Source organism: Sinohyriopsis cumingii, unplaced genomic scaffold (genome assembly GCF_028554795.1).
Source record: "Sinohyriopsis cumingii isolate HCF-2022 unplaced genomic scaffold, ASM2855479v2 utg002017l, whole genome shotgun sequence".
Lineage (NCBI taxonomy): Eukaryota > Metazoa > Mollusca > Bivalvia > Unionida > Unionidae > Sinohyriopsis > Sinohyriopsis cumingii.
Genome location: NW_028316105.1, coordinates 2,306,144 through 2,327,462, shown reverse-complemented (window position 1 = coordinate 2,327,462; position 21,319 = coordinate 2,306,144). Strand labels below are relative to the sequence as shown.

At 35.2% G+C, this 21,319-nt stretch overlaps 1 protein-coding gene across 2 annotated transcripts in view; it reads right to left on the bottom strand.

The window, feature by feature from the left end:
* The window catches only part of LOC149771251 (uncharacterized), a 123,299-nt gene that overhangs the window by 89,464 nt on the left and 12,516 nt on the right, over positions 1–21,319 (bottom strand). For both annotated transcript variants that reach the window (XM_089948681.1, XM_089948682.1), the window contains exons 4-7: positions 20,815–20,896; positions 14,193–14,453; positions 11,678–12,385; positions 3,397–3,503 (exon numbers count right to left, since the gene is read on the bottom strand). In XM_089948681.1, the coding sequence (XP_089804807.1) occupies positions 3,397–3,503; positions 11,678–12,385; positions 14,193–14,453; positions 20,815–20,884 (1,146 nt within the window). In that variant the 5' untranslated portion in view covers positions 20,885–20,896. The remainder of the gene's footprint in view (positions 1–3,396; positions 3,504–11,677; positions 12,386–14,192; positions 14,454–20,814; positions 20,897–21,319) is intronic.

The window sequence follows — 21,319 nt, the reverse complement described above, 5'->3', positions numbered from 1 at the left end:
TTGCTGAAATCAGAAATAATTGGAGAGAAATTATTTGTTCAAAATATTTAATGAATTACTAAAGTGCATATTGACCTTTGGATTGTTGCTGGCTTACTTTGGAATTTCCAAACTCATTCAAAGACATTCTGGACTGCATCACTTGTATATTAGGACATTCAAGACCAATGGTATACCAGGGCATTCACAACAACTGGAATTCACTCAGAGCATTCTATATTTCTGAACTTGCAATAGGACATTTAGGATTATTTGAAATTTAATTCACAATACTGTCAGTGTCTTTCTATTTTCCATCTGTATACTAAGGAAATAAATTACTCATTAAAATGTACATAAACTGTTCTTTTCACTTTCATTCTGTTACATATTTTAAGACATAGACTTATAACACTATTCTGAAATGACCACCCCTTAAGGAGATGTAGCGATAACATTTTCAAGATGACACCCATATTGGATTACCAAGCAGCACCATATTCATTTAACAATAGCTACCCATGAATCTCTAAATGTCAGTAGGATTTTCGCAACTGACTCAGCATAGTTTCTTAGTGAAAATCCAAAAATGAACAGTCACATGTGGAGTTGGAATCTAGCTTTGTATACAGTACTTGAATAACCTACAACGTCAAGGTGTTTGTTCAGGTTCGCAATGGCAGTTTTGGACAAAACAGCGGAAGATGATTTAGTCATGAGAGGCAAAGTCACTACATATATAATCAACAATTTTATATGGCAGTGTAAGCCCATATCAGTCAAAGTAAATCTGATATTGAAGCACTATCACCTATGTGACCCAATGAGTAACAGGTCCTGTTGCTGAATCCAGGTATGTGGTGCAGGTTTCCCACTTATGGGAGATCATCGACACATGTTAATCTCTCATATTGACACCTTAGACATGCTTCACAGATTTTGTCATAGCTAGTGAATTACAACTGATCAGTGAATACCTGACAAGCATTGTTTCTGTGACCATCAAAATTGAGGTCACAACCGAAGACCTCTTCCAGTCTGGCACATGGATAATTTAAGACCTTTATCATTTTTTTATCTATCCCCCAAACTGCTCTTTTTCTGATCAATCCCACATGCAGTTCCAATGGCCTTAAAGGCAGCTGCTTTTCCAACCATTGGAGCTGCAACTTCCAACAGCCCTGAGATTGCCAAAACAGAAATAAAATGTGCATTAACACACATATAGACTATGGTCTGCTTGAACAGCACCAGGTGTTCAAATGAAAAGTAACTGTGTGGAATATAGTGAAAACTCTGGGCAACATGCAGGACTATGTTTATGTTTTGAGCCTGGACCATGCATCCTACCTGCTCCAATCATCCCTAGCCTGAATAATTTATAAAAATGCTACAAATCTAGCCAAAGAATCTATTGGGCATATTTGATTACTTATATAACAATACATTCAAGCTAAATAGTGATACAGTCTTGTCTTTCATATTACAAACGAAATACTGGTCTGATAATTACATTCCTGCAAAAGCCACAGAAGCAAATTCTATAGCACTACTATTTGGGTCCAACTGTGTGGATTCTAATGGCATTATGTAATAGCCCACTGCAATTCTCAAAGTGGGCACATACAAGGCCATGCTTACCTATTATGGCTTCCTATCCTGTAAACTCATGATGCTGACTTCAATACAGACTTATGAAGCCTAAAATCACAGATACACATGTATGCAAAAATATATCAATGGGGTAAAGGTCATGGAATCCTAAAAGTGTTTAGGGATTGAGAATCTGGTTCAGCCAGCTTAAAGCCCCGTTAATATACTACTCCATTCTACAATGAATTTCATTCTGATTTAGTTCTGACAGTTAAACCTAATCATATTTCAATCTCTTTCCCCAGCAACAGTTGACAGGACAAAGTTAAAATTTGTTATTCCAATTAGCTATTGATGTCTAAAACACAAACAATATAGTTCCTTTCCAATGCCCTTGTCACTTCTTTTCATTTAAAATATTGTCTGTCTTGTCCTTTGATTCTTAACAATTTTACTAACTGAAATGATATTCACAATCATTTAAATCATTCATATGCATTTATTGTATTACAATTAACCATTACTCCCATGCTTTGCATTTTATTTTAATAATGTGCCAGTATTCTTAATTTTGTTTAACTTTGATTTTTCTACAGCACTCACTAATTAAGTAATGCTGCCATAATAGTATTAAATTGTCCATAATGATGTTAAGGTATATAGTACCTTTACAATTTTGTTCCAGCTTTTTATTGTTTAGGCAATTTTCTATAAGTCTTTCAACAAAGCTACAACATATTAGCCAAATGCAGCCATCAAAACATTTCATGGGATACCAATCCCATCTTTTTGGCATGCATTAAGTGTATGCACATGGAGAGACGTCTTTTCTGGACTTTATGAGCAGATGATGGGTGGGCATTTAGCTGAAAGCTGCCACTCATAAGGAATCAAGAAGAATCAGGTAACCTCAGTTCAAAGAATTTGGCAATCCATTATTCTGGAGTATGGGACTCACATGGAAGATCACTATCATTTCGCTTAAGGCACCATTCAGCAGGTACTAAACAGCAGCTCAAGACACCTGTCAGCAAACACTGTATACTAAGTACGTGGCATCAAGCGCCAAGTACACATCTTCCATCACTGAGCTAAGCAAACTATGATAGGTGATGGGCACGAGGTTCAGGCGTTAATTCATTAATTATATCATAACAAACACATTTCTAAAACTAAGCATATTTCTAGTAGCATGCCACCGATTGTGCTTCGTGTACAGTTTTAGTTGTCATATAGTAATATCCACTGGTTCACTCCCATATTTCTATGAATTAAGATGTCATATAAACAACATGAATCATACACAATTATTGTGTTCAATATGTACATGTTGATCCGCCTCGGATGTGGTAGGTCACTGGTTCGAACCCCAGCCGAGTCATACTAAAGACTTATAAAAAATGGTACAAACAGCTGCCTCGCTTAGCGCTCATCATAAAAAGGTTAGTGTTAGGACTGGTCAGCCTGGTGTCAGGATAATTTCGCTGGGTGTGACATGATGCTGCATGCCTGCAGCATGATGCTTCAGTGCTAGACATCACTATAAACTCACACTGTAGACATCGTAACAATATGACTAAAAAATTGTTAAAAGTTACGTACAAAAAATCCAAAATACACACACAGAAATTATGATACATTGTCATGATGAACACATTCAATCTATAACAATTACACTGTGATGAACTGCATGTAAACTTACCTCCTTAATCTTATCCGTGTGTGTTCCCACTAGAATCACACACACACAGAAATTATAATACATTGTCATGATGAACACATTCGGTCTACAATTACACTGTGATGAACTGCATGTAAACTTACCTCCTTAATCTTATCTATGTGTGTTCCCACTAGAATCACAGGAGGACTGTCTGATTCAAGGGATGGTGCACATGAATGTATAGAGTTCAGCCAAAGCTCTGCAAGTTCTGAAAAGAACAGAAAGCTTCAGGTTTGGATACACCATTGAAGAAGATACCACTTGAAAGAGGATGATTGAAGATTATACCAATTATGCCAATTCAACTGACAACAATAAACTGAAGAAAATACCAATCATGCTTATGGTCACATCTTATTCACTGCAACTTAAAAGAATGCATGCAATGTCTATTACCAATTCCCTCTAGGAAAATTAGGTACTAGTATCATACACAGTAATGGGCAGATATAATTGTAACCCTACAATCAAGGATCAGGAAAAGTAACCTCATTGCAAAGTTTTCACCATAATTCTTTCAAGGTCAACTCATCCACCACAAATAAATGAAGTGTAACAATTTAGGATAGCTACTGTTAGCATTCCATTATTATATGTTTATAAGAAATCTCTATTTATTTCAATAATTTGTATTTCCAATAATATTAATGTTGTATATTAACATTTTAGTGGTTTAAGTCATGATCGCATGTCATTCATATTATGTTTGTTGATTTTCATTGCAACCTATGCCACAACCATCCCTTTCACTGTTTTACCATACTTTTAATTTACCCTTTCCTATCTAAATGCAATCTCCCATTTACGTTATTTATTATATGTTACTCCACATGACAGTCTTTTGTTTAATGTAAGGGAATTCATAAGGTCCTGTGAACATGTTTTCTAGCTGTTGGGCAACACTAAGTTGTAAAATATGTTTAAACTGGAGGGACAAAATAGAACTCAACTGAAATTTCTGATGGAATACCATGAAGGAATCTATAGAAAAATGTGACTTATCTCCAACTACTGGACCATGACACCCAGTTCACTGAGATTTAGCACCTCGGACAAGATTATTATTTATTTATTTGTTTATTTATTTATTTTTAAGCTACTAAACATGAGCAGCTGGATTATGGCCGAGGTATTTTATACCCAGCCAGTCCATGGCAAGAGAGTTGAAGCATCTGGAATTTCACCCATTTACCTCTTTTATACATTGTTATTAAATATTTGCACAAATAACAACAAACAATACACAGCATACATACAACTCAAGTTAATTTATTTTTTACTGCATTTTTTATAATGCTAATAGGCTAGATTAAAATAAATTTACAAAGTGGTTATAACAAATTAATAGCAATACACTAGACTTGATCAAGAATAAACGAAATACTAGATTAAAATAAATTTACAAAGTGGTTATAACAAATTAATAGCAATACACTAGACTTGATCAAGAATAAACGAAATACCTATCACTGATAATGTTTATACAGATTATAGAAAATCCCTATCTTGGACTAACATTATGTGACAACTTCAAGTAGGAATCGCATTTTATCAAATCAGCTAATAAAGCCAGTACTACATTGGCATTTCTAAAAAGAAAATTCAGAGACAGACCACAGACATGTAGACTAAATGATTATCTAGCACTAGTCAGATCCATGTTAGAGTATGCTTATGTTATCTGGGATCCATAATAAACTAAATATGTTGATAGAATTGAGAAGGTTCAACACCAGGTAGTAAGACTTGTATCTGGTGACTACAAAACCATTGAAGCAAGATGCGTCACAAAAAGGTAACTGACATGGGTCTACCAACACTCCAAGACAGGCATAGTATGATCCATTTGACATACCTCTAAAAGGTAGTCAAGGGATTAGTGCAGGCTCTCACCAAATATATTTTTTTAAAAAACATTAAGACAAAAATGCCAAATTAAAGACAAAACTTTTCCAATTTTGAAACTATATATATTGTTAAAAAACTAGTAAAAATAGCAGTAGATGTTTTGTACTTGAGCTATGTAGAACAGAAAAATTAAGAAATTCTTTCTTCGTAAAAACATGTGTGGACTGGAATCATCTGAGTGGCAGTGTTGAGTGTGGGCAATCAGTGGAGAGCTTAAAGACAGTTTGTATACAATTTTACTAACTTTTTAGTGGCTCTCTCTTACTGTGCAATTTTACGCTATTACTTGCCCTGCACTGTACACATTCAGATTCAGAAATCATAATTAGCATCCCTTTTCATGAAGGCAAGTACAAAAAAATGGATGAATCAATCACAGTGGTAGCAGTGGTGTTCGATTCAATAGCAGGATGGAAGTTTATTAAACTATATATATATGTATATATATATATATACATATATATATATTTGCCTCGATAACTCGAGCACAATGGGATCCAAAAACATCGACCACACTATAAGCAAGGGCAGGAGTTACCAATGGTACATGTAAAAAAATGTGATGCCATCCCCACTAGACATCCAGAAAACTGCTCAGGTGAGGCTGAGAACTTGGCTGTTTAATGACTGAATCTTCCTTTTATAATCGCATTGAAAATAACTGTCAATGCACTTTTTCTAAAGATGTTGTTTGTTATTTCTTATAAATTACATTTATTTTCAAGATGCCCAGTATCTGAAAATTCATTCCAACTGGTTTCAACAACCATCATGTGTACACAAAAACATCTCTGTACTACGTTAATGCTTTTTGTTGTTGTTGATTAGCCTGGTTGACTGAGTGGTAAGCACAGTGGAGTCTGATGCAGGGAGGTTAAGAAACTGGAGACCAGACTAACCGTTGATATACCACCAATCAAGATTTCTTCTTTAAACAACACATTTATTTTGTGAGACAATCATCTATGTCAAAACTCAGATTTTGCATTGTTAAGCTAGTAAAATATTTATGCTGTGATTTCACTGCAAGTAATAGTGAAACCTCGTATCATCCTTGAGGATATCTCTATGTGCCAATTCTGGAATTCTCAAATACTTGTTTCTCCACAATGGTCCGTGTCTGTGAAATAAAGCTCTTTATTTTTCGAAGTATTTATTTTGCTTCATTGCCTTGCTATCTTTGATCCTATTTATGACTAAGTAGGTTAATTTAATGTAGTCTAATTATATTACATGTACAAAAACATATGAACAGGGTTGCTAGAGCTTAAGCATGTAGGATTTCCATTCCTTTTAACTTTACTTTTGTTCCACCTTTTTAATTTGATACAAAAGATTAAACTAATATGATAATACAAAGGAGTTCATCCTCTAATTCAGTCCAACAATACAACCAACACTTCCACAAATCAGATATCATACACAGCCTGGACTTAATTAAGACCTCAGAGAAACACTCACTAACATAGCTGTGATGGTAGATTCACACATTCATTTTATATTTAAAAACAAGAGGACACATTGCATTTATAATTAAACTTAAGAGGGACTAAAAGACAGAACTAAAACAAATTTCACTTTATAAAAATAATAAAATAGTTTCTTTTTATTCATTAAAGTATTGCCTCCACTAGGCATGACATTTTCATTCAACAAAACTGTGTTGAACATCGTTAGTTACTTTGTGCTAAGAATGTTCTTTGGAAAGCAAATGTAACAAATTATATAATTTCTTATTAAAAGTTGAAAAGTTCATAATGTTGATTAAAATTACCAAGTTATATCTACCATTTTTGACAGTAAAACAAGCAATATATCAAAGTTTCAGTTTTGATCGCGATTTTCTTCAAGCTCAACAAATAGGGATCAATGATTTGGTATTATTTGAAGAAATAAATGGCATCTAAAGCTGAGCAGCATTATAAGTGGGTTCACAAATGATCAGGGAATGAGTAATTGAGTGTGTGTGTGTATATCTGTGTGTGTGTGTGTCTCTCTCTCTCAAAACAGCCAGGACTATAACCAGGCAAGAGTTGTCATTACATCAGCTGTGCATACTTTATGACTATGAGACAGGAAAGTCAAGGGTTTGCACAGACTGAAAGGAAATATTCTTTGTTTTGTTATTTTTCCTTGAAAACACTTTGTGCAGACTGACAGGAAATCTGTTTTCTTCTTAATTTTCCTCGAAAACAATTTGCACAGTCTGACAGGAAATATACTTTCTTTTCTTATTTCTCTGCAAAAACACTATAAAGTCTAGAAAAATATTATTTTTCTTACCACTAACGAACTTGTCCAGATTTCAGTTAATATGCATGTGTGGTATATACTGGCGTATAAACAGGTTCACATATTAGCCGATCCCCCCATAAAAACTGAATACGTATAAACACTAGAAAGTGTATGACCGGTGTATAAGCCGGCCAAAAGAGTCAGAGACAACATCACAAGATGAATGTGGTAAGTTCTAAATGCATTTATGAAGGCAAACTTGCCTTAGCATAAATTACCTATATAACTCTCTCTGGGTTGGCACGTACAATGCTACATAGAAATGGTATAAATTTGTTTGAAAAGTCAAGAAATTTATTTAATTTGCTGTTTTCTTAATGTTTTTGCCTAATTCAGATTCATGTATAACTTGATCAGACAATGGCATGACTTGAACATTAGCGGGTTGCAGTAATACTACCTCTCTTTTTTGACTCAATTGTTTGTTTATGCGTTATTACATTAGTCTTTTTATATCAGTGCACCAGTAATTATGAGAGCTTTTTGCCTTGAAATTGCAAATGCCAAACTCATTAAAATATTATCCCAGTATGACAACAATGAACAGCAATAGGGTTTGATTCAATGCTCGCAATTTGGCTAGTGAGCGTATTTACATAAATGAAGCCACTACATGTACACTGTAGTTTTGAACATGCACTGAATGAGTGTGTGAGTGTGATTTGGAATTTTAACGTAGCTTTAACAATTTTTCAGTCATATCACTATGATGTCTGCAATGTGCCAGTTTATAGTGATGTCTAGTACTGGGGCATCATGCCGCAGACATGTAGCATGATGTCCCACCCAGTCACATTATCCTGACACCAGGCCAACCAGTCCTAACACTATCCTCTTAATGCTGAACGCCAAGTATAGTTGCTGGTCAAAATTCCCTCTTAACCCAAGCCAGTTTCATGGTTATAACGATTAACTGGCCTACATTGATGTCCGAAAACAAAATACAAATCTGCTAATTATAAATAAAGGAGATGCCAAAACATCCAGCTTTCCATTGTGTGGAAAATTATGATTTTGTTCAGTCAAAACACAAAAGTAAAATAGATCAATGATGATCTTAGTTGATCTATATTCAGAATTTTAGCCTCTGTTATTATCATACTTTCATGAACACGCAACAGTTATGCTAGTTGTGCTTTGCACAATTGAATTTATGTACATTTCATAAAGATTACCTCAATTTGTAGCATCGCTTATATCATTGAAAAATAGAGTAACTCGTGAGCGCTTGGATCAATGTAAATGAAAAAGCTATTACCAAATAGGTGAAGTGTTATCTGGAAGAATGCAATCGAAAAAATGAATAAAGCAAAATCTGCATCTAATATGTTTGGGAATAAACAATGATTAAAGTGACGCTAGGCATGATTTGCACCGTGTAAGTACTGTACATTACAGCCTGGTCTCCTGGGTAAACTCATACCAGCCCCTTGAATTATGAAGTTTTTTGTTTACCTTTATTTAATTTCATGTCGGAGAAATCAGGAAATATGCACATGCAAAATAATAACAAAAGCAATCATAGTAGTTTATAACAGTTTAGTAAGTCTTCACTGAGAATATATTTTATTCCCATGCATATACATCTTCGGACAAGGAAACTAATTGTATTTTTGTGTCCCAAAATTTACAGCCATTATGGGAGTCAACCAAAAATAATCTTAAAAACTTTCAAGTTTATACCTTGACCTGCAGATAAGCCGACCTCCCTACTTCCAGGCCTTTATTTTTTCCTAAATTATTCATCTTATATGTGAGTATATATGGTAGTTTTCATCACTGGTTGCTTTTTATTCTTTTAATTTTAAAGCTTGCCTAAAACTGCTCAATTAAGAAGGTAAAATGCGGTCAGCATTAATAAGCATTTTATTTTTGACACATTAGTGACACATTCTTCAAACAAGGAGAATCACGAAACATTTTCATGGCAGGAACACCTTTTTGGCTTGGTGCAAACAATGAGAACACTATCTGAAGAAAGCTAGGATTTCAGGAAATACACTCTTAATGAAGCATATTCAAAATGAAAAATGTCTATGTTAAGTGCAAATGATTACAATAACTTGCAGTAAGGATTTGGATTCCATATTGTATCCTTCACAGAGAGAGAGGGAGAGATAGGTACTACAAACAGTTAGTAATCATAAATGCCTTGGATCATGTTCACCTATTTTTTATCTGTATTAGGCATAGTATGCAATAGGAAAAATTAACTGAAAAAGAAACAAAAGGTAAAATATTAATTTCAACTTATGCTCAAATTTACTTGCTAATATAAATATACATGATGTACAGTATTTATATACAACAAATGGCTATATCCTGATCAAGAATCAAGTAAGTTTTGAGGTTTTGCATAGATGATTCTGCTTGTAAATCTATTTGTAAATGGTAAAAAACCACGAATTAATTAATTCTGCAGAAGGGGAACAAAAGGATAAAATGCTGTAGTTCTCATTGTTTAGAACAAAAGGTCAAATTATACCTTTATAAGTAGTTTGAAGCAAAGCCATTATTTATTTTAAACAATTAATCTGAATAATGCAAAGATTGGAAGGGGCCCCAAGTGGCCGAGTGGTCTAAAGCGCTCACCGTTACAGATCACTGCCATCTCACCTCTGTCTGCGTGGGTTCGAGTCTCAGATTTGGCCAATGTGGGTATGTGAGAAAGCCTGCCAGTAGCTTCTCGTGGGTCAGTGGTTCTTTCCGGGGGTTTTCCGGGTTCTTCCTCCACCATTAATACTGGCCGCCATGTATAGCCTATCTTGTGCTGAAAAATGGCGTTAAGCCCTACAACAACAACAACAACAATGCAAAGATTGGAAGGCAATAAAATCAATGCAAATAAATGATATTAGCTCTACTGATCAGTTTAGAAGATTTTTCTATCACTAATTTGTTTTTCACGAGAATGAAACAATGGCACAGCCTATGGTTATACAGTATGATTCACTTGTCAGAGTACATTGTTATTATCAACATAATGGCAAAGAAAAACAAACCTTTAGAAGAGCTGGTGTTGTGCTTTTAGGTTATCAGTTCGTATATGAAATTAACACGTCAATTGTAAGGAAAAGAAGCTGTGTTATGGCTTCTATTGTGCTAGGTTAGGTTTTGTCCAGATGCGATTATCTTCAAAAACTGTACGTGTCAAACTTGTGTTTAGGATGGCTTTGTGCAACCAACTGTATAAATAAATGAAATGCTACTATGATAATTAATGTAAAATAGTACAGTTTAAAGTAAAATAAAGATTTAATAATGCTTTTCTTCGCAAGATTTTTTGCTTTTGCAGCAACCACCAGAAGTGTGCATTATCAAGTTTCAATACTATACTGTAATGGCTGGATGTTGGAAGAAATGGTACATTATGATAACGATAGTGTGTGATCATAGTAACCATCAAAAACTGTGTGCTTTTGTTTCACTTTAGTCAGATATGAACGTGATTCTGTCATCAATTTATTTGACATAATCTTTTTTACTGCAGGGAGCACACTATCACACACATTCAGATGATCATTAAACAAGTATACTAAGAAAACTACAACAGAAATAACGACATGAATACATCTGTAGACTTCAGTAACATAGAATTTAAAAAATGGATTTATTTAATTAATAGTTTGCATTGCATTTTCATATTATAAAACATTTGATTTGGCATTATGTACATGTATCACACAACCTTCAATAAAACTAGGAAATCTATAATTAGCTGAATGATAAGTTTACAGACAGTACAAAAGAGTAAATTCCTCCCAAAATCGATAGCAATTTTGATAGATGATACACCTCACTCACTCTCTCTCTCTGGCATGCTTGCTGGGGTAATAAACAGTAAACCATACCCATAATATCGATACCATGTACAATCCAAGGCAGTCATCATATGTGTTTCCATGACAAAGCATGGTGTACAGAGATATTATCAGCAAGACACTGCAGCAACTCCAGCATCAAAAGCTGAAAGATGGTGGAAGGTTTTTGTTTTAATCCTCTCGACTCTCATTCCACTCCTACTACAAAGCGTGTGCATGGGGTTCCCAAATATCATGTGTGTGTACTGTAACTGTGACATACATACAAACATACTTACATGCATAAGTACTAGCCTATCCATGTTCCATCATTTTCTTATGGTGATAAGCAACATAGCCAGATTTGAACTAAACTTACCATGAACTTGATACTGTCTTTTCCCTTCAATATCAAAGAAGATATCATCATCCGTCACATCATCTGTCAGATGCTGAGTAAAATCTATAACCAATAAGTAAATGGCTCGTTGTGTCAAGAAAGTTTGATGTGTAGTGTAGTAAATGTATTGACCGGCAAAATCCCACACTGCCAATGGTGAATACTCTTCTCTACTTCTTACTAGTTTGTCAGCATTTTCATTTAGAAACTGAAGTATATTCTTCACTGCATCCGTACTGATGTTCATATCAGTATTTCTTAAACTTTGTTCCAGTATTTTCTCCTCTGAAATGTTACTGAAACTTTTCTTTTTATCTCCTGGCAAGATTTTGCTGCTTGCATTTGAACCTTCATCATCCTCATCGTTATTCTGATCCTCTGATGAATTTGATGAAGATGATTTTCCTCTCATTTGATCTGTTCCTAAACATGGTGTTTGCTTTACATCATCCCTACTTGAATCTTCATCAAATACATCTAATGGCATGGATGAGGACTCTTGGATGCTTATTTGGTCTGTTCCAAAATTTCTTGGTTCCATGTGCTGAATGTCAGATTCCTCTACATCAGGAGCTGTCTTCACCTGATGCATGCCATTGCTGTTTTCCACTTCCTCACTGTCAGGTACCTGGCCTTGATTATTCAGAAGCTTGCAAAAGCGTTGCAGTTTATCGGATTGTTCTCCATCTGGAATACGAAATAGGAGAGTGGATTTTAAGTATTATGAGTGACTCTAATCCACTGCATATACAAAGAAACCAACATAAACTTTCAGAAAGTCATCCAAAGATTTTTCTAGCATTAGTAAAACAATTGGCAAATAATTTTGCTTCCAGTTATATATATATCTATGGTATTGACAGGTACAGGACCAAGCGTAATTTTGCACTACCAACTAAAAACTATTGCAGCCATCTAGTTCCTTACCAGTCCATTCCTAATATATATATATAAGCATGACCCGTCTTCACCACCTACAATGAACAGAAAGCAAACAAATATCTTTAGCTCCCATAAGATGGACAGATTAAAATTTAAAAGATGACTGTCATCCAAAAGATTCGTTCATTGTATGCTCATAAGAATCTTAATCAGACATATGTACATATAACAAGGCTGAAGAATCCAGTCACACCAAATACAATCAATCCAAAAGTATTTCAGACCAAATACAATTTTTGGCATAATGGTAAAGGTGGATGGGTGACAAAATTATCAGTATCTCAACATAATCATGCCTAAGAGATATTTTAATCAAGTATCATTACATCGACTATGAGACAGGGAGGAAAATGTTATATACGTTTGATTGTATAATCCATTATGTAGATCAGTGTTCCTAGAGAAGTTACTGCTCATATGTGCCAGGCTAAACAAAACGTTAATTCAACGACCACTCAATCCAGACGGGGCTGCCATCTCATCAGCAAATGAAGCTATTGAGGACCCCCTTATTAAAATGCTGAGATGCTTAATCTCAGATTTATGTGTTACATCAGGGCTTCATATAATGCCATTCTACATGAGCATTTACCATAGTATACGCCTACCCATTCCTAGAAATACGCTGTAGTACAGGCAGTTTGATCTACCTGCACCAAGTACAGTTTCATTATATGTACTGTGGGTCAGTTATTTTTCTAGGGTGTAATCGTTCAGATTCTGTCTACAGATGTATCATCTACTTGCATCACAGATTCATTATGCAAGTCTTTGTACAATAATGTGGTGTTAGCAAGTAGTGTGTCATTGTATTCCTCTTCAATGTGATCATTCAGATTCTTTCTTGGGATGTTTTCCTCTTGAATATGAGCAATTAGATTTCTTCAAAGGAGGTTTATTCCACTGCAGGAAGGGTACCTATTTTCATGGTGCTAAGTGTTTCAGAGTCTTTGGAAGATTCAGACTTCATCCTAGGTATATATGTCAATAAGTCGTATTGGCAATTCCGCCTTAAAACTTTGGCAGTTCTGCATTATCAATTATGTCCTTCAGTCATACTGGCAATTCTGCCTCTTAGATATTACATATGGGAGACCCAAGGAATGTTATTATATAAATATGCATAGTTTAATAATCATGTAATAGTTATTTCATTAAAATATCACATAGACTACTTGTCTATTATTTCTTCTTATGCTATAATGTACGTTATGTATAGTTCATAGTGGTCTAAGTGCTCACCTTTACTGATCACTGCCATCCTATCCCTGTCCATACAAGATCATGTATCGAGTTTAGCCAGTGTGGATATGTGAGAAAGTCTGCCAGTAGCTTTCCATGGGGAAGTGGTTCTTACTGTGATTTTCCAGGGTTCTACCTCCACCAACCTGCTGGAAAATGGCATAAAACCAACAAAAACAACCATCAGTCCATAAAATTGTGCATGAATATTGAATGAATTAGCAGTTTTAGTTCATAGCATACTTGTACATTGTTCCATCTATTTATTATGATATCTAAAGTAAATTACACTGAAAACTTTACACTTTACCTTTATCTAGTTTTACCCATTCACCAGTTGCATGGGAGACTCTGCAGCGATGGATATGCACATCAATTCCTTCAGTACTTTTTCTCTCATCAATGTTTACGTCATCCCCCAAAAGTCGCTTACACAATGTTGTTTTTCCGACTGCAAATTGTCCTACAATCTGGACCCTGATGTTATAAACCTTCTCTGTTTGATCCCTCAGAGCTTCTTTAAACATCTGAATGGATTCTTCATTCATCTGCAGGATTTCAGCTGGAATAACTGTTTCAGACATAAAAACTTGATTGATAACATATACAAGATGCATGCAAATGCACCAGTGGGAACTAGCACATTCAACATTCTGAGGTGTGGATCATTTGCAACCTTTAACACAAACTATTCTCCAGTCTCATAAATATTATTTTGATCTTCTGTTAGCACTGGAATACAATGATCTCCATTTCTTGTTGTATTAATGTTGTATTAATGCAAAAGCAAGTTATATTAATATGTATGATGTCCAGTAGTTATTAAAATCACTTTTATCCTGGATATACTATTAATTCCAACATATGTGTGTCAGTTTGTTTATTATTTATTTTTTATGACCAAAATCAAGTCAGACATGATTTTTTGAGTGGCAAACCTCAGCAATTCAGATGCAACCTTGACTCGTTATTATGCATGCAATTCACTCACTATCATTCATACCTTCACCTCTGTAACATTTTTCAGAAATTTATTTATTTGTTAATTCTTCTCCTTCTGCTAACTCTTGCAGTCTTTCACATTATGTTGTGTTTTTCTCCATCAAAAATAGGAATATTAAACATAAATACATTGTTTTGTATGACTTTTCAATTGTCTTCAATATCTGAAACACCTATGGCTGATTGGTTATCAATTATATCTACCTTTTTTTAAATTAGTATAGTATAAAAGATACTTGAAAAACTTTTTCATCTTTAATTCCCTGCTCTGACTGTTGCAAATCTATGTTGGTATGAAGTGCTCCAAGTAGATACTATATATGCTTTGTTAATATATTTTAGGCCTGGATGAACTCCTACCAGTAAGACAAAGACTTTTTCCCCACTAGAGTAAAATAATCTCCAGTTATTCAAACATTATTTATTGTTCAGAAACTTTCTTATATTTTTTACCATCCTTTCCCACCATTCCAATAACGTTTTATTGTTATAATCTTGTTCTAACCTAATATCATTTTCCAAACCAAACATTCATAAACATCTTAAATTCTTTACTCGCTTCCTTCATCTGCTGTAATTCTTTGTCATTAATCAATTTATAAATACTTTACTTGAAGGTCCTATCTGTTTTATATGGTATATTAGTTTTAAATTGGTGCTGAAGTTGTATCTTTTTTAAATGTTGTTAGTTTAACAAATTACATATTCTACTAACCATATTCTTCTAGTTTTGTTTCCTCACACATTCTATGTTACATCAGTATTACTACCCTTTCTAAAAGACTTCTGCTCTATCTCAGGATCTTTCCCATTTACTGGTCTGTGTGTTGGTTCAAAATAATAATGAATATTTTTAGTCTTATTTTATACCACACAAGAGTTGGTGATTGGTATTATAGGCATTGTCCGTAGTTCTTCAAACAATGCCTTGAAGAATATTCCAGAGTGTATATTATCTAGGGTAAGGTAATTTTAAAATTTGTTAACAAATTGGGTTCAATAAAAGTGCCTAATGTAGACAGGTATAGAACAAAAATGATATATATGCATTTTGTTAGGCTAGAGTGCTGTTTTTCGAAGTAAGAGCAAATTTTAAAATTTCCAAGTAATTTATCTAGTTCTTTTTAACAATCAACTGAATGTTAGAACTAGTATTTGTTTTAAAGAACTTGTTTGCATACTCATAGTATACAGTTGACACTTACAAAGAAATCTGAAAAACATGCAATAATTTTTGTGGTGTATCTGGTATGAATATTATGATAAAAAGCAGTTATAATGTTTGAATCACAATGTTTCACACATTAAAATTACATGAAATAAGCTATCATAGCTTATCCTACCTTAAAAAAATAGTATTATTGCTGAAATTGGATGTCAGACCCTCACATACTGCTGTTATGAAAAAGTGTCCCTGTTGGAATTACATCAAATTCTCTTTCTAATTCAAAAGAATCACTTGATGCCATGTTATTCTATATAACAAACACTAGAAAACTGCCAAGGTAGCCTGCATAAAAAGTGAAAGCAAATTTCTCAATTAAAATTATTTTTCTCCTAGAATACATTCCCTGAGCACTTTAAGGTTAAGAATATCAACTCTTCTCTATCCCAAATCCAGCCTTGCCAAAAGACTAAAAATCATCTTTCCTGTCTATCGTATATAGACAATGGGCAATAACTCTTCCCTAGTACCGCCTTGCACCAAGAGGTGGCATTAATTTTCAGCTGAACAGAACATTGTGTAATGGGATGCTTGCACTGCAGAGGACAGGAGGATATTAAAGTAATGTGATGGGTAAGTGTTCTAAAAGAAACAAAATTTACTAAAAACAATTGATTTCTTCTTTGAATATGTTCCCTGATCACATTAATATTAACAGAATGAGTAACAGGCAGAAGGAATGTTCAGCATGTAACCTATTCCTTGGGTAACATCGGTGGGAAAAAGAATGGATTCCCCACAAAAGGAATCTACTTTGGAAACAATGGGAGTGATTTAAGCCTATTCAAGTCAAAGTTGGGCAACAAGTCAGAGAGGTCTTTGTTATGATCAAGATTCTCCCTGCCATGATGATGGAATGTGTCTATTATCATAGAACAGTAGCCCATATTATTCAGAGCCAACTCTTCAAACAGCCAAAGAAAAAAGTCTGCTACTTGTGTGACAGAGACACTCAAAGGCAAAATATTGTTGAATCTATACCAGTACCTGGAAACATGCTACTTCCCTTGGTATGCCTTTAAAGTGGAGGGCCTTCTAGCTCATGCAGGTCTATCCACAATTGAAGGATTGAATTGTTTCAGCAACAAGGATTTCCAGACAGGAGCCAAGCATGAAGAAGAATAGAGACCAATGGATCGAGGGACAAATCTGTACGGAGAATCTGTCCCTTCCTTGATAGAGAATCACCCAAGACATAGGGTATGCCTGGAATGTATCTGACATGGTTGTCAATGTTGCATTGTGCAAACCAATGGTGGAATTCCAGACAAAAAAGCAGTGTTGGAATGATTTGGCCATGCTTGAGGAGGTATGTAACTACCACTGAGTTGCCTGACATGCTGAGCACATCCTTGTTCTGGGGATGGTCGCTCAAAAGTGAAAGGCTTTGATGATAGTTTTCATCTCAGTACGTTGATGTTATGACCGGTGTCAGCAATGTCAAAGCCCAGTAAATTTATATATATATATACAGAGTTGGGCACCCAAACAAAGTTATTTGTGTTGGCACACACTCGCATCCAGTATTCAACAGATATTCCTGCTGTGAGCCAATCACGACTACCACTGTGCCTATAATGATACAATCATGCTCATCATGCTAATCCTGTAATTAAGTAGCACTGAAAAGGAGTGCCCCTGAAAGAGCAAGGCTATCAGCAATGGCATACATAGAGGCAACCCAGTAGGATATGATGTGCTGCAGCAATTGACAATCTGAGGAAAAGTAGTCAAGAGGATGATAGGGTGCCTGCCTCTGTAAATCCTCCGTCTTGCCACTGAACATAAGAACTGAATCAAAGAGAGTGGTTTGCAAGGTCAGGACATGATGAGGCCTGAGTGAGTAAAGTGCAAGCACAAGATCACAGTTAGCAGAAGCTGTCAAAGCATTCAATAATGCATGGTGGGCCACTTGGATATTCTAACCACTGACTCCCTGACCTCGTCTGCAAGTCAAAAAATTGCCAGAAATTCCAAGTCCAACAATTGTGATGTGTCCATGATATTACAAACGAAATTCAAAGTAGTGCACAGAATAGCCTTATCCACCATACAGTAAGCAGGTGAAGTCAGATTGACCCCAGCATAGCTCTTGCCTAATGCCCAGAGATCTGTTGAGAACATGTAAGAATGGGTTTTGTACCAGCATAATGCTTAGCTCACTCCCAGAAAACAGACTGGAATTACTAGGATAGCTAATCATGGCAAAAAGTCTCAGAGATTTCCTTGATTTTTCATCACTGCAGAAGAAGACTGAGCAAAGGGTCGACTTCTTCGGGGTCAATATCGAGCAAGGACTTAATCCTGTATGCTGGTGTAGAGGAGAAGGTGGTTAACATTCTGAGTCCAATATCACCTGACAAATTTCCTCTACACCTACCTTCAAGTATATACCCTGTCCACTAAATGGTGGAATCTGAGCATGAACTGTCATCAGAAATATCCACACACTCATTGTGCATTGTGTAGGTCGACCTGGTCATAATCAAGAACTATATCAGGACAACACATACCCGGAGGCATAGATGAGGCATAGCCATCATCTCTAAGACTGTCACAGTACTAACCAAGAGAGTAAGCAGCGAGTAAATGGCTAGCCACATTTGTATGATGTAGAAATTGGATCAAAATTGGCTCGTAGAGGTATTGGACATATATAAGGCATTATAAACCACAGCACTACCAGAGCAGTGGTAATGATAGGCCAATGGACGAATCCATGGCAAAGTTTATGGACCATGGCTTGACTTGGTGAGGCCTAGTAACAGATGGTTGGTCTGTCCAGCTGGTATCCGATATGGCATCAAACTAAGTGCAGCTAGATGGCATGGCTCATTTAGAAACACCATGTGCTAGGATTTACAAGCCTTAAGGCCATGCCTGGTCAGGTGGTGGAGGGACGTGCACAAACTTGGTGGCCTAGAAATGGGTAAAACAAATCAATCCAGAGTGTTGACATTTTCAGTTAAGAAAAGATGATATGGAAAAATAGACCAGAATTAATCAACTCTGTCATTGCTTGCTGTACCAGACAATGCACTTTCAACTTCAGAGACAGCACAGACAGTGAAGGAGAAGTTGCAATGTTCTCCAATGCCCCCATTTCAGTAGTAAGAGTTGGTACCATTAGTCATCTTTTCATTGGGAGGAGGAGCCTAATGGCATCCCCAATCAGGCTGGTGAATGACTCTGTATAAGGGTGAATGCACAAGATATCTATACTGCTTTTGCAGTTTCCCTTAGAATTGTTGACTCTGTAGTCGCTGACCAATTAGTGCACATGATGCAGGTAGCCAACAATGTAATTATTAATTTGAAATCACAAGGGAAGAAAAGAAAAGAGAAATTAAGTTATATGTTTTAACGTCAGAGATTCCTGCAACATCAGAGTGCTGAATAAATAGACAGCATGGATGAACGTAAACTACAAACACGGTCTAATACAAAGCAGCAGGGAAGACTATGCAGTCAGAAAATGCAAAAACCCATGTAGGTGAAAAAATTCACTTATACCCCAAATTCAACAAATAATCTATACCACCTGCATAATAAACTGTAATGCATCTGAAATTAACAAACTCCTTAATGAATGGAATGAAAAAACACAACAATCCACTTGGTTTTGTGAGGAAAGTCAAAGATGTTGTCAATTCACTTTGAAAGCTTACAATGCCAGTTGTCGGTAGCAAGAGAAGGTAATAGGCGAGAGTTGTTGCACTTTGTAAATATAATATACAATATAGCCAGGGAAGTCATTCTTTTTTCATCTTTGGGAGGGCTGGATGCGGGAGGTAATAGAGCTAATGTTCCTAACATTAATGTGATCTGGGAACATATTCAAAGGAGAAAGATATATTAATGTTACCATATTTTCTGTATGTTTTCATCCTTAACAGAAATAAACTTTCATGAGTATTAAGATCTAGCCTTATGAATGGTAGAGATAAACATATAAATGTCCAGTTCTTGCTTCATCAGTTGCTATTTTGAAGTATGTGTGCTTACTGATTGATAAGGACTCTGCAGCTAAAATTTGTGTGGCTCTTGGTGGTTCATTAATAAAACAGGTCTAGATTATAAAATGAGGTGTTTACTTGTATGCATCCAAATATTCACATGTACTGAAAGTGTAATCAAATTAATAATTTCTTGAGTATTTCAATTCAAGGTAGTTTAGGGATATCTTTGAACGCATTCATGCAGTATTAACAAAACCATATTTCATACTTAGTGTCATATTTTCATCTCTATAAAGTATGGGGATCAGATGTGGCTTGATTGGTGCAAACATAAGCCAGAGTATAACAAAAACATCTGAGCTAGATGACAGTCATCAAGGTCTCAGGATCCATCTCTAATGTAACCGTTGTATCTCAATAAACATGGTCACACATGCAACAACTTATTTCTGAACTGCTTACAAAATTGAGTATTATATTGCAAAACATCACAACATTAGATGAGCACATACAACTGCAATCAGCCTAATCACAATAAAAATTAAACCAAAAAAATTTAATCTTAAACCCATTGCATACAGACACATCTGACTTACATGTGCAATCCATAATTTTAAAAAAGCAAAAGGTCTGACCCTATAACCAAGTTTTTGTGATTAAGAAGTGCAAAAAGAAAAAAAAAACTACATTTGGTAGAAGTATAAATATTGTTTTCTACGATTTTCTTTTCAAATGAATAAAGTTACCCTGTGTGCCAGCTTCAGGATCATTATAGCTCTCAACAACTGGGGTTACTTCCATCTCATCAGTTGACATCTGTTTTCCATCCTAGATCAAATGCAGAAGAAAATACTGTTCACTGTATTTTTGTCCTTGACTGCGTTTTTCTGCTTTTTAGTACCAGACAATTTTATCACATCTTTATCTTTATTAATTTGTGCACTATGCAGTGATAATTGTATCGGACATGTTATGTTTATTATTCAAGCATTCCATATTCTAAACCTAAAAATTGCATTAAAGTCATAAATTGTTCTCAAACACTCATATGACAAATGGGATTCAGGACAAAAACAAATGCACTGGTAAATTCTTGCTTGACATAATATATAACTAAGGCAATCAGAGAGTGACAAATACAAATAATAAAGGGAAAGATCAATGTATAACATACAACAATTTATAATGCAGCAAATATGACCTTTATTAAGTACAAGAGGTGATCCAATGAAAGTGAACATCATACTTCAT